The sequence below is a fragment of the Sus scrofa genome, chromosome 9 (genome assembly GCF_054392235.1).
Source record: "Sus scrofa isolate SSC_HxYL_T2T_F1_AM1 chromosome 9, Sscrofa_HxYL_maternal_Yorkshire_Landrace_v2.0, whole genome shotgun sequence".
NCBI classification, from domain to species: Eukaryota; Metazoa; Chordata; class Mammalia; order Artiodactyla; family Suidae; genus Sus; species Sus scrofa.
This window is the reverse complement of record NC_139391.1, coordinates 22,757,574-22,772,340: the sequence shown is the minus strand read 5'-3', so window position 1 is coordinate 22,772,340 and position 14,767 is coordinate 22,757,574. Positions and strand designations below refer to the sequence as shown.

At 35.9% G+C, this 14,767-nt stretch overlaps 1 protein-coding gene across 26 annotated transcripts in view; it reads left to right on the top strand.

The window, feature by feature from the left end:
* Positions 1 to 14,767, top strand: part of NOX4 (NADPH oxidase 4) — a 148,530-nt gene that overhangs the window by 39,389 nt on the left and 94,374 nt on the right. For 16 of the 26 annotated variants that reach the window (XR_014814878.1, XR_014814876.1, XR_014814877.1 and 13 more), the window contains exons 7-8: positions 2,989 to 3,061; positions 8,039 to 8,119. Coding sequence is in view for 21 of the 26 variants with exons in the window: in XM_084975630.1 (XP_084831756.1) it covers positions 2,989 to 3,061; positions 8,039 to 8,119 (154 nt within the window). In the remaining 5 variants the exon portion in view is untranslated. Of the gene's footprint in view, positions 1 to 2,988; positions 3,063 to 8,038; positions 8,120 to 14,767 lie in introns of all 26 variants that reach the window. The other 10 variants (XM_084975634.1, XM_084975638.1, XM_084975637.1 and 7 more) reach the window with 2 other exon arrangements.

Genomic DNA, 14,767 nt, shown 5'->3' with positions numbered 1-14,767 from the left:
GATTGTAGCTTTTTTGAGTAATAGAAATTAATACCTCAAGGAATTAATGTTCAAATAACAGCCTTTGGAAATGATGCCTGTATTCTAAACATACTCCATTTTTTCAGGTGTCCTTCTGATGAAGTGATTTGCAGACTTTCCATAACTAATCATGGCATGTTCAGGACTACCTCGTATGTGGGCACAGTAGACATCCATGAAGGCTCAATAAAATTATTGGAATGGCCTTTCCGACCATAAATTTCACATTATAGAGCCATCTGGGATTCCATCATTTATTTACTCATTTGGTCAAATAAGGATTTTTTTTTTTAATTACTTGAAGACAGGCCTTCTTTTTTTCATCCTTTAATTTATTGTTATAATTGAAGTATTCTAAATTATGTATATATGTAAAGCATGCTATTTGATTGGCTTTGACATATGGATACACATGAGACACTGAGGTCAAAATCCATCATCCTAAAAAGTTTTTTGTGCCCTTCCATAATGCATCTTGCTTTCTATCCTTCCTAGCTGTGAATCTGTTTTCTATTACTAAAGAATACTTTAAATTTTCTAGAGAGTCTATAAAAGGAATCATAGAGCTTATATTCTTTTGCAATTTTTTATGGAGGAGGGAGATCTGACTTTTTACACTCAGTCTGTTAATTTTGTGATTTATCTGTGTTGTCATATATGCATAGGTATATGCATATCAGCATATATGCGTACCAGCAGTTTGTGGCTTTTTTTTAAACTGCGGATTAATTTTCCAGGTTCTAGATAATACCACAATTGTTTATCCATTCATCTGTTGATGGAGATTTGAATTGTTTAAAGACCTTGAATATTAAAAATAAAGTGGCAATGACCATTTTTGAACATTTGGGTGGATAAATGTTTGTGTTTTGGGAGCTGAATAGTTGGGATTGGAAAGGCTTGGTCATTTTGAGGCATGCTGTTTTTTTCAAATAGTATTTTTCTGTGCTATTAGTTCTTTAGTGTGAACTAGTGTAGTTATCTCCCTCTTCTGTAATCGTGGGGAATTAGGTCCTTATCTGGGGCAGTGGGAAAAATGATGGGAAAGAGAGTACCCTGTGAAAGGAGTATAGAGAAAAGATGATTTGGGTTAATAAGCACCTCAGGGGAAGCCAAGTTTGTTAGGTTTCCAAACCTCTGTATTGGAAAGAGTGAAAAAACAGAGAGTACTCAAGTGTTAAGTTCCAAAGCCAACTGCCTTATTTCCCATGTGGCCCTTTACAAGTGGAAACTTGTTTCTACTGCACTGGGGTTTCTAATGTTATTTTCCAATGATTCTAAACCCTCTGTGATCCTAATAGTGCATGTCAGTATTGTTATAGTGTATCCAGCTAGTTGGCTTCTGCTACTGGCTTACAATCCATGATGGCCCTTCTGTTTCATAGGTGGTTCTTTGGCAAGAGGAGTGGGAGGATGTCTGTACTTTTGGAGACAGACTTGTCTTGATACCTTGTCTGCAAAGATTTAAGATGGAATCTCTGAGCTAGGTCCTTTAGTACTTATTGTTGCTTGTGTGATTATGAGAGTCCATAAAGGTAACTTATGGAAAGGATTTTATTTGATAATAATAAGATTAGATGAGAGGAGGCTTTGTGATTTTCACTCTTTTTAATATGGCATATCCCCTGTTTGCTCTGGATGTGCTAGATGACCTCGCGCTAATTTGTCACAATCTATGATGTCCATATGAATTTTGAAAACTGACATGTTCGGACGCTTAAAAATTGAGTGTTACATAATATCAGAAGCACTTATTTCAGCATATTTTTCATATTAAGAGGAAATATATGTCTGTACATGTTCTTGAAACATCAGTACCATAACTTTTTTCTTGAAATTCACCATTTTTTTTTTTTTTGTCTTTTTAGGGCCACTCTTGCTGCATATGGAGGTTCCCAGGCTAGGGGTCAAATCAGAGGTACAGCTGCCGGCCTACACTACAGCCACAGCAAGCAAGATCCAAGCTGCGTCTGCGACCTACACCACAGCTCATGGCAATGGCAGATCCTTAACCTCATGAGTAGGTCCAGCGTTCAAATCCATGTCCTCATGGATCCTGGTCGGGTTCGTTAGTGGCTGAACCCCCACGGGAACTCCTCACCATTTTTTTGTTCTACATTTGAAGTTGCCGTTTTTTAGAAAGGTTTAGATTTTTTTTTTTTTCTTGAAAAGTATTCTAGATAGTGATGCCCAAAAGAAATCTTTTGAAATTCAAAGCGAAGGAGTTACTAGTTCCATCAAAGAGAGGAGGAGAGAGTAAGGCGGGTTTAGTGCTGCGATGGAGGAAACCAAGGCGGGAAGGGTGTTGAGTATCACTCCTGTCGTGTCGAATTAAATATTGACATTTTGGGAGTTCCTGTCGTGGCGCAGTGGTTAACGAATCCGACTAGGAACCATGAGGTTGCGGGTTCGGTCCCTGCCCTTGCTCAGTGGGTTAAGGATCTGGCGTTGCCGTGAGCTGTGGTGTAGGTTGCAGACGCGGCTTGGATCCCACGTTGCTGTGGCTCTGGTGTAGGCCGTGGCTGCAGCTCCGATTGGACCCCTAGCCTGGGAACCTCCATATGCCGCGGGAGCGGCCCAAGAAATAGCTAAAAAAAAAAAGACAAAAAAAAAAATAAATAAATCTGCACTATAAAAATAAATAAATAAATAAATAAATAAATATTGACATTTTGTATAGCACGTACCTGTAAACGTATGCACATAGTCACCATTCTGAGTGGAATATTTGGAAATACAAAAATGGGTCCTTCTGTCAAAGGTGGAAAACTCTGCTTTGTCTTCGTACCTTGACACTAATGCTCATTCAAAAAAGCCTTTTTGGAGAAGGAACATATGAGGAGATACACGACTTGAATCGGGCTTCCCACAGAGCAGCATAGTACTTTGAATTTCAAGGTAATAATTTTTTGCACTTTTTTTCTCTGTTGGGCTTAAGCTAAGACGTACTTATGTACATTTTTACAGTTCCTGGCCTGACAGGGGTCTGCATGGTATTGGTGCTATTCCTGATGATTACAGCTTCAACATATGCCATACGGTGAGTGTCAGAGCCATTATTTTGATGTTTATTTGTCAAATTATTTAGACTTCTTTCAGGTTATCTTCATTTTCATGTGTAGAAACTTTCTTGATTAATCCAAATGCTTAGCCAATGCAATAGGGTGGTTCCTGGACCTTTTTTTTTTTTTTTTTTTTTTTACACAAAAAACTAAGAGGGAGACGGAGGCATTTCTGTGTATCATTTCCTGTTTTTGAAAAATCTCTTTTAGTCAAATATCCTGGGTTGTCAGAAATTGTGTATGGAGACTTTCTGATGATTGGGGAAATTTGAGTTCTTCAGGGTCATCCTTTTGAAGCATAGTGTGTCTGTGAAACTTGAGATTAAATTCAATGTGTATGCACAAGAATATACCACTTAAAATATAGCACACTTCCTGATATGACTTTGTGTTGCTGTAATTTCTTTTCTTTTTTTTTTGTCTTTTTAGAGCTGCACCTGTGGCATATGAAGGTTCCCAGGCTAGGGGTGAAATTGGAACTGTAGCCGCTGGCCTACACCACAGCCACAGCAATGCCAGATCTGAGCCATGCCTACAGCCTACACCGAAGCTCATGGCAATGCCGGATCCTTAATCTACTGAGTGAGGCTGGGGATCCAACCTATGTTCTCATGGACGCTAGACAGATCTGTTTCCGCTGAGCCTGTGTTACTGAAATTTAGTGTAGTATTCTACGCAAACCTTTGGAAGCCTGGTTCATTGATATCTGCTGAAATAATCGGAAATAATTGCATTCACATTTATTCTTCCAGTTAAGAGATTTTGAGGAATTGCAGATAAACATTTTCACGAGCTCTTTCTCATGTTCTTTCTGATGGCTCCATTCTGCTTTTCATAATAATTTCCAGTGTCTTACATTTCTGGTCAGACCTTTTGGTTGAGAAAGCAAAAAGTAAATGCTGTATTTACTTCACAAAAATCTCCAGTCATTTTGCTTATTGAGATGTGAGCTTTAGTGGAAACACACACACAGACACACACACACACTTTTGCCCAACAGCATACTCAAGTGAGTCTCTCCTTGGGCTTCTAAACACATCTCTGCACACCTACACACGTCCCCAAAGCATCATAAAGTAACTCACTACTCAGAAATTAACATGGTACACTTTCTGGTGTTTATATTTACGGACTTAATCCTTTTTGCTCTTGCTTATTCATTTCCCATCTCCCACTTCCACCCAAATCACTCTCTTTCTCTCCCTTTCCTCCCCTGATCTCTCTTTCCCTTCATATATTTATGTATTTTTCCCGAGCAGGATCATTTTATACATACTATTTTAAATCTGCTTTTTAACTTAAATCTGTGTTACGAACATGTTTCACATGAATAAATATTTCTTTATCATTCTCTTTCCTGACTGCACAGCATATAACCATGTAAATATACATATTATTTTCCAGTCCCCTATTGTTGGATGTTTTAGGTTGTATCCAGTTCTGAAACACACGTCTTCATCCATATATCTTTGCATACTTTTGCCATTATGTCCTAGGAAAAAATAACTAGATGTGGAATGACTGGGTCAAAGGGGTAAACATACTTTTAAGAGTTTTCCTAAGAATTAAAAATCACCTTACAGAAAGGTAAATTTCTTTTTTGAAAATAAATTTTATTGGAGTATAGGTGACTTACAGTGTTGCATTAGTTTCAGGTGTACAGCAAAGTGAATCAGTCGTACATATGCTTATATATCCATTCTTTTTCAGATTCTCTCCCCACATAGGCTATCAGAGAGTATTGAATAGATTTCCCTGAGCTATATAGTAGGTCCTTGTTACCAATTAATATTGTGTATAGTGTGTGTCTATGCCAATCCCAACCTCCCAGTTTCTAACATTAGTGCATGAAGGTGCCAATTTTTTTTTTTAATTTTGATTAGGTAAAGACTTTATAAAAATTTTTTTTTTCAGTTTTAGGAGTTCTTGAAGGAAAAGTAAGAATCTGATATATTTATTTATAAGACTGAAGATGTATGAATGTTCTATATCTAGAAAAAAATTCTTAACTGAGAGGTAGTTTTGAAAAATGAAATATAAAGTGTGACTTCGGTTCTCGATTAGCCATTACATTTGTGCTCATAACCAATTTAGTAAATGTCTCTTAATCTTCAGGGCTTTTTTCGTTTGTTTGTTTAAAGGAGATTGTAAAGCCAACTCTTTTTTTCTCCGTGCTTTATTGTGAGAACCATGGAATTCTTAAATGGATCGTGAAGATAATCCTATATTTCTCCTTACCAGTAAGGAATAAAGTGTTATAATGAGGAATTAAGGGAATAAATATCACTCTAATGTTCGATTTCTAAAAGCTGAATATAGTCTAGTAATTCACTGATGGTTCAATATGAGTGAGTCTATTAAAATATGCAGGATATCCTGATAACAAATGAGAGGAATACAAAATATATTTTCATCTCAATAGATTTTAAAATGGCAGTTATTTAACCTGAACTCTAATTCTGGATTAAAATAATGAGTTAAAAAAATTAGTTTCCTTTGTAAAATTAAAGAATATAAAAACCAGAACTGAGATCATACTTACCAGTGAAAAATGACATATAGTCCTACAAAAATTATGAAAAAGCCAAAGTAATATTTAAAATTTTACCATTTACATATGTTAAGAAATGAAATATAATTATTAGAAAGAATAAAACAATAAACTACCATTGTTTTCAGAAAAGTAGATACACTTGTTTAGCCAGAAAATTCAAGAGAATTGTGGGAAAATTAGTGTTATACTAAGTCAAAGAGTTGAAATGCGCAAATGAGTACAAAACAAATAGTTTTTACATATAATAGCTATTACCAGTTTAAGATTTAATAAGATAAAGTGATACCACTCATGATTACAACAAAAGCAAAATATCTAAGAATAAACTTAAGAAATTAAGTGAAAGTAATATAAAAAGACAGGACTTCACTGAGAGAAATGAATAGAGATTTGGGTAAAGACTGTACTGCCAAAATGGAATTCCTCCCCAGTTATTTTATAGTTTTGTTGAAGTTCCAATCAAAACCCAACATCCAAGTACATGTTGCAAAGCAGGATAAAAGCGGGGTGTGGCTTACTAAACACTAAAACCATTATGCTTCTGTACAGAATGGGAAATTATTATGTTGTACACCTGGAATTAAAGTAGTATTATAAGTCAACTGTACGTCAATTTAAAAAAAAAAGCAGAGAAGGACTTACTTGGATAAATGACCAAGACATTGAATTAAATGACAGTTGACAGAAAGCTCTATAAAGGATTTTGCTTTATGTAAGAACCCAATAAGTAATAAAGGTGCCATTACAAACTTATGAGGAAAGTAAGGCTTAAGTGAATAGAATTCTAGATAAATGACCGAGTTAACTAAAAATTATGCCACTAAAAATACAGAAGAAACTTTAAGTGCATATTTATCAGCTTTCATAATGGACTAATGAAAATATAGGAAATATTTAACTATCTAAAAATATGAGAAGTAAAACTCCTGAATGTCAGTATACATTATAAAAATTGCAAGGTAAACGTCATTGGGAATATTATTACACTTCTATGGATAGTACATTCTTAAAATTTGAATACTTTGCCCACAACAATTGAGAAATGTGCTATAGAAATGGGTAAGTCATAGGAGACTTGAAAGTGAGTATCACACAAATGACATAACACCCAATTCCACTTCTGCAAAATACTGAAGATTTGTAGAATGGAGTCTGACTTTGGGGAAACAGAACCTCCTGCCCAACCTTTGGGTTCGTAATTGATAAACATGTTTCAGAGAGCAATGGGCAGTGGGCGTCAAAAGCCTTACAAAATGTGTGTCCCCTGATGTCATGATTCCACTTCTAGAAATTTATTTATTTTTTTGTCTTTTGTAGGGCTGCACCCGTGGCACATGGAGGTTCCCAGGCTAGGGGTTGAATCGGAGCTGTGGCCGCCGGCCTACGCCAGAGCCACAGCAATGTGGGATCTGAGCCACATCTGCAATGTACACCGCAGCTCATGGCAACGCCAGATCCTTAACCCACTGAGCACGGCCAGGGATTGAACCCACAATCTCATGGTTCCTAGTCGGATTTGTTAACCACTGAGCCACGATGGGAACTCCCACTTCTAGAAATTTAGATTCAAAAACATGTATAGAACATGTATGTGTAACATGTATAGAAAGGCACATGTTACAAGGATGTTAGTGACCTTGTTCATGATAGCAAACACTGTGAATGAAGTAATAGTGAATCTATTGGCTATTGCCTACATTAGGGGTTCTAAAAAGTTCTAGGGGTTGTAGCAGAATTATCTAAGCTTTTACAAATACCTGCCCTCACCTCCAAGATTCTACCCAGACATATGAAATAAAGTAACTGTTAATCTTTTTACTTCTCTCAAACATTCTGTGGCTTGTGTTTCTTATACCCCTACTGCTTCACACTCTGTTTATCTTCCACCAGGGCAGGAGCACAAGGTGTTACTTTAAAGTTATATACACTGTCCAGGAACATAACATAAAATTTTAATGAATATCTATTTAATTTCTCTCTATTTGAATTTCCTTTGAACTACTCTCAAAATGCATATTGGGAGAGAAATATTAGTTGTTTCAGAAATTATTTGAAAATTGAAAATATTGACAAAAAGGACAACAGAAGAACATCTTAGCAGACTACTTCTTACTCCTTAGCCTTACATCATAATAACTTTAAAATAAACACCTGAGTTTAGTTCTTTCCATGTATCTTTGTTTGAAATACAAAGAATCATCAAAATGATAAAGTGCTATGTGTAATTTTTTTTGTCAATTCTCTCTGCAATGGTGTGTTAATAAGAGTTTAACATTAATAGATAAATCTCAAATGAACTCATATTTTAACTTTCATTTGTAACATGTGTTTGAAAGGATGCAGGATTTTTAGTGAGATGGAATGTCAAGTGGCATTGAAATTAAGTTATTTGTTTTTTCAGAGTTTCTAACTATGACATCTTCTGGTATACTCATAATCTCTTCTTTGTCTTCTACATGCTGCTGATGTTACATGTTTCAGGGTAAGTTTAAATATTTTTAAAACCATGACCTGCCTATAAATGGAGTAATGAAAGATACATCTATAGAATTTTTCATTGGAAGTGGTAACATTGTTTACTTGGACTTGAAGGTAGTGTCAAAATGGAAGAAACAGTTCTATTTTTGACAGTAGCATGTTTTGCTGAAACTACTATAAAATTGTATTAAAATTGAAAGACAAAGTTACTTCTCCCACAATGTTGCAGTTTAAAAAAAAAAAACCCTTTAGTCATGTTCTGATAAGCTCTAAAATAAAATTAGTAGGAACTGAAGAACTTCAAGAAGATATTTAATGTTTTCCGGAATTCCTTATGTCTTGCTGAGGCAGAGTTTGTAACAGTAGTTACCAGTTGTCAGTTCCAAAAGATCCAGGGGCACTAATGTTTACTGAGAAAGCCAAAGATATACAGAGACAGAAGACAAGGATCTGTCAAAAACACCAGAAAAATCACAAGGACAAAAGAGAGAGTATCTCAAGTTGTTAAAAAGAATAGTATCAAAGAGTATCAATAGTATACTATGAAAAGCACCTGGGCTGGAATGTATGGTACTTAAAATAATTCATTAGGTTAGAGGAGGTGAATAATATCTTTTTGTGTGTGCGTATGTCTGCATGATAATCAGGGTAGACTTGTGGTTTTTGTCTTGACACTCACACTAATATGGCACAATAGGCTGTCTGCCCTCAGGCTCAAATGGATACAGGACAGGAGACATAGAATGTTACTAGGATATTGTCAGGTGCTTCTTCAGTGGGAGTCCCTTTAGATGTTCAGGAAAGATTTTCCACCTTCCCTTTTACCTCCCAAGTGGTAACTTAGTTTTAAGATGAGGAGACCATCTGGATAGACGAGGACCACCTGGCCTTGGGTAAGACTCTTGCTCCACAGGAACCAGTGTCTTATAACAGTCCAAGTCTCCTCAAAGGAAGACCTCAGTGGCTTAGGGCCCACTGCGTCTGAATGCTGAGGTCATACATCCTCCTCCTGGTCCAGATGTGTTCCACCAGTAGTGAACAATGCTGGCTGTAACTCAGCTGACACACCCCATTTATCTTACCCCAAAATGTTTCCAGGGAAACAGTATTTGCAGAAAGGTTCAGACCTGCTGTTACTTTTTTCTTCAGAATGTTTCACAGTGTACTTTGTCAATACAATAAGTCTTACACATAAATTAGATGTTTATTTCATGGTGCGTGTTCAAAACATTTCCCCCCAATTTTGAAGGCCACTGGTTTAGACCGAAGTGTTACATGAGTCTTTATCTCCTATGTTCTGGTTCAATTTGTTCTGTACCATGGTTCCGGAATGTATTTAGAACACTTGAAACATGGCCACATATGATCCTGACTTGCAGCTAGCCTTTCCTTCCATGCAGGGAAGAGGGCCACAGTGGGTGGAAGCTCTGGGTTCTGTTCTTTTCCCCTTGTGGGGCTAACACATTCTGCAGAGCGTTAGGACAAGGAGAAACCCTTGGTGGAAAAAACCTACTTTATGTTCTGTTCTTTAAATGGCCTGTCCAGAGCTATTACCATAAAATGGACTATGAGTAAACAGATGCACTACTACTGATAATACTACTTTAAAACATTTGCATAATGCTTACTATTATTAAAGGATAATCGTTTTATTAGGATAAATAATATTGTTCAAGCCCCTTTACAGTTAGGAACACAGGCTTCAAGAGAGTACATAACTTGACAAAGGTTACTTAAGTGATGGATCCTGGATTCAAAGCTAGACATTTCTGGCTCAAAAACTCATATTGTTTTACTATTAGGCTCTTTTTTTTTTTTTTTTTTTTTTGAGTGTTCTGTACTTCTAAAAATTTTGTCTTAAGATTTTTTTAAAAAAGGTTAATATCTTTACTTCTCTCAGATTGTTCTCTCTTCCTCTGTCTCTCCAGCTGTAACAAATGAGAGAAGAATGCAATAATTTGTAGTATAATTAGTTATACATCATTTTGCCTTTATGTTGTACTAAATTAAAACTCTGAAAAAAATCTCTTTCTTTGTTATTCAAAATAGAGTCATTTTTTTTTTAAAGGTTCAGAAGTTTAAACAGACTTCTGAAGTTGACAGAGTATTAAGAGTTCTTTTTACTATTTTCTTTTGGAAGCAAAACAAGATATATTTGAATTTTGATTTCACTTTTGTAGAAATAAGGGTCGTAAACAGAAAGTGACTTTAATTTATATAAAGAAATCATGAAAGGCCTCTACAGAATAAGTTATATATAATCAATACTACACCAACTGAATTAATAGTTCCTTACCTATTATCGATAAAGATGAAGAAAATTATTCTAAGACCGAAATGTGTTGTGTATGATATAAGCATTCTAGAGTGCACATTTTTCTTTGAAGTTTAATTTTTTATTGAAGTAAAATTGACACATGAAACTGTGTATACTTATTTTTTATTTTTATATTTTTTTCTTAGATGATTTTATTTTTTTCCCCTGTAGTTCGTTTACAGTGGAAACTGTGTATATTTAAAGTGTACAAGTGCATTAGCACATCTATCACTTCATATGTATAGTTACCTCTTTTTTTTTCTGGTCTGACCATTTGAGATCTAGTTTCTTAGCAAATTTCAAGTATATAATACAGTATTGTTAACTGTAGTTACCCTGCTTGTATATTAGATCCCTAGAATTTATAACTAAAAGTTTATAACCCTATGAAGTTTAACTTTTAATAAAGCTAGATAGATTATGCTTCTGGTGTGGGAAAAATGATTACCAATAAATCTTACAGCTTTCTCAAAATGGAGCATTTCTCCAAATGCTCTTTTTTTAAGGCTAAAGGAACTATCTATAAGTAAATTTGTTGAAGTTATTATTTGTGCCAATGTTGAGGACTTAGACATTTATGAAATACCTTGAAAATTTCATTTTTTAGCTTTTGGTTATACAGGTAAAGTGCAGGTATGCAAAACAAGCTTCTTGCATTTACGTTGAGATTTTTGATAAATAGTATGCTTTAGGTTTGAACAGAAAATGACTGCTTGCTTCTTTCTTCATCAGTGCTAAATGCTATAATAAGGTAGAGAAGAGAATGTAATAATATATCATCTTTAGTCTCCTCGCATTGGTAATTAGTTTAAAATTTAAAAAATCTCAGCTGGGGAGTTCCCATTGTGGCTCAGTGGTAACGAACCCGACTGCAGTGCACGAGGACGCCGGTTCAATCCCTGGCTCCTGCTCAGTAGGTTAAGGATCTGGTATTGCTGTGAGCTGCCATGCAGGTCACAGATGCAGCTGGGATCTTGTGTTGCTGTGGCTGTGGCGTAGGCCAGCAGCTGTAGCTCTGATTCGACCCCTAGCCTGAGAACCTCTATATGTCGTGAATGCAGCTCTAAAAAGACAAGAAAAAAATAAATAAATAAATAAAATAAAAAAAAAGTAAAAATCTTAGAAGGACTAGAGGAAATTTTAGATTGCATGTTTTCCAAATGTAAACATATTTTATTTTCAAGAATTCCATTAGTCCAGAGAGGGCTAGAGATTTTAGAAAATTTAGAGATTTTAGAAAATTTTTTATTTCAATGATGAGGCAATCTGAAGTTGTTGACTGGTTTCCTTATATAAGCAGACTTTTGTAGTAAGAAGGAAGAATTACTTCATATAACTTTCCAAGGTCAACTTTGTTTTTATAGAATCTCAAATTTTGAAGGAAGCTCAAAAGATAATCTTGACCAAGGCTCCTTGAGTCTCCCTAAAATAAATAAATTCTGAAAAGCCCATTCTGTTTGGGGAAACTCTAATTTTTACAGAGTCATTCCTCTTTTGAAAGAGAATCTATTTTACTTGAGTCGATTTGAAAGTCTGTGACTCTGGAGGCCATGGAAATTGAGTTCGTCTCCTCTGAATTCTGTTCAAGTCTCAGCCTTATTCTGAACTTTCAGCTTGGAATAAATTGATAGTTAATATTTATCAAACACTTATCTTGCTATTGATTGATCCCGACAACTCTGGCAAAATGCGCAGGTTATTACTACCATCATGGCTATGATTACTGTGGTTGTTGTTGCTACTATTCCCGTTGTCCAGGTCGGGGAGCAGGGGCAGTGAGAAGTGAAGTAACTGGCTGAAAGTCATGGCTAGTAAATAGTAAGAGCTTGGGTTTGAACCCAGGTATCAGATTCCAGAGCCCACATTCCAAACCACTGAATCAAGCTGGCTGCAGTTTGACACGGCCTCCTTGTATCCCTTTTAAAGCTGGAAACCAAAATAAATGCAGTGATCTTGGGGCAAAGTGGAAGTCTTACTGCCTTTGCTCAGAAGGCTGCACTTGGTGTTATTTAGGATCCCATTATTTTGTTCCATGATCATGTGTGCCTTTAGCTTTCATTCCTGTTACTTATGTCTTTGGTTTTTTTAAATTAGTATTTATAAGCAATTCTATTGCATGATACCCTAAAAAACACATTTTATATGCACTAAGTTCAGTTTTCTTCAATGTTTAAATGGGCCTACATCACTTAATAGCTGTATGACCTTGCTAGATAATTTCTTCATTCTTTTTCATCTATTATATGGGATTAGTAGTAAAATAGCTGTATCAAAGGGTTGTCTCAGGTTTAAATAAATGAATGTAGCAATTTAGGCAGAATATAAATATACTCAATAAGTGTTAGCAGGAAAAATTATACATACTAATAGCTGTGTGAGGAAGAAACTTCATATTCAGTTGGTTAAAGAATCATTCTTTTTGATAAGGACGCAGCACTTTGGAAGAGCCCAGATTTTCCTATCAGCAAAGTAATTTAATGAACGTGTAATGAAAACTTCTTAACAGATCAAAAGCATTTTCCTTGAAAGAGAAACAACTTTTATATATTTTTAGGCCTCAAAAATGCAATTGATTTGAACAATAAAAGTTTATCTTGGGACTTGCAGGACCAGCCTTCTCCTGAGGAATTTTTTCTTTTTTTCTGATTTCTAATATATCTTTCTGGGAGGTTGCTATTTGTGCCCTGTATTAAAGATATTTCAATTCAGAAGACATTCTGAAAAAATTTTAAAAAGCAAAACTCTTTCCTCTTTCCAGACATGAATGTAACTGGACGTTACTTTCTTCATTTCCATTTGAAAAACTCATCAGGGGGAGATAGATACTGCCATTCTCACTTACTGATAAAAGGGATATTGTAGGAAAAAGAAATTATGAGTGTCACAGAGCCTCAGCCAAGAGCCTAACCCTACTGCTTTGAAAGGCATGTGGAGGGAATGCATTGTAAATGAGATTTGGCACCTTCGCCTCTCAATTTTAAGACAGTCAACACTCCCACTGGCATTAGCTTGGAAGTGTTGCGTGAGTAGTAATTGTATTTTATTTTTTATTTACATGCGAGAGAAAATATTATATGATAATTCTAGAAGAGATAGGAGATAATTCTGCCTCCTCAAATGTGTGGCTGGCAGTGAGAGTCAAATAATAGTAAATAACTGAGTCAGCTCTACTGGACCTCTCAGACCATATATATATTTTTTTTATATAAATGATACCTGGATTATTCTTTTAGACAGAGCTCTGCCATTTGGGACTACTTGCTGGCAAGAGTCGTTGTAGAGCATGATTTATTTTCTGCTTGAATCATTTTCTTTCAGGGAATTTAAAAGGAAAGGATTTCTATGTGCATGTGCTAAAAGCATGTGTTTGTTAAACCCAGAGAACACAGTGGGCAGGCTTTGTCAACAAGGACAATGAACCAGAGGCACTGTCAGCTTTATAGCAAGTGAAACTCGAGAAGTTAACCTGGAGTAGAAAAAATATTTAGGAGATGAGGCTTATTGTACTGGTTCATCTTTCTACTATGCACTTTGGAGGAGGAATTTAAGAATATACTGTTGGAGGTAGAGGTATTTATGCAGCATAGTTAAGTGTTAAAAGTTGGTGATTCCCAAGAATCTTCTCTTTTAGAAATGCTTGCGCTGAGGGTTCCTTTTGCCTACACTCCTGTGGAAGGAGGAGAGCTTGTGGGATTTTCCTATGGGCACCTGGTCTTCGTAGAATGTCCAATAGGCACCTGGTGAAGCCAAAGGGAAGGAGGGCCCAGAAGCTGTACATTAAGCCAGTTCTATTCTAGCACTGAGGGAGGCACATTTCTTTCCCTGTACGTTCCCTATACTTTCATTTTAGTTTCCCTTTCCTTGCCTCTGGATGTGAAGTGATTATATAATTCATTATCTAAAGCAGACACTTCTGAGAATGAGATGGGATGTTATTAATAATTCAGCTGTGGCTATAGTAAACCAGGACATATGGTTATTCTGCCTATTCTTAGGCGGAGGGAAACGTTCTAGGGAGGCTGATGGACTGGTTTTAAAGTAGGTAGAATCACAAAAGGAGACCTTACCTTGAATAGGAGCTCTCTATAGGTATTGGGAGCCCCAAACCTTAAAATTATAGGCATGGTAGATTTGCGTAACTTGTCCCACTTCAGTGAACGTATTGGGATATCTCTCCCATGGTAGGTAGAGGGTTGAGGATTTGCATGTTCATGATCAAGGCTAAATCTTTTGTGTATTATCTATCACTCTTGCAAGTGATCTGTTCTGAATTCTTTCTAGATGCTTAATTTCTCATGGGTTTGACATGATTACTGCAAGTTTGGTGCCCATTAT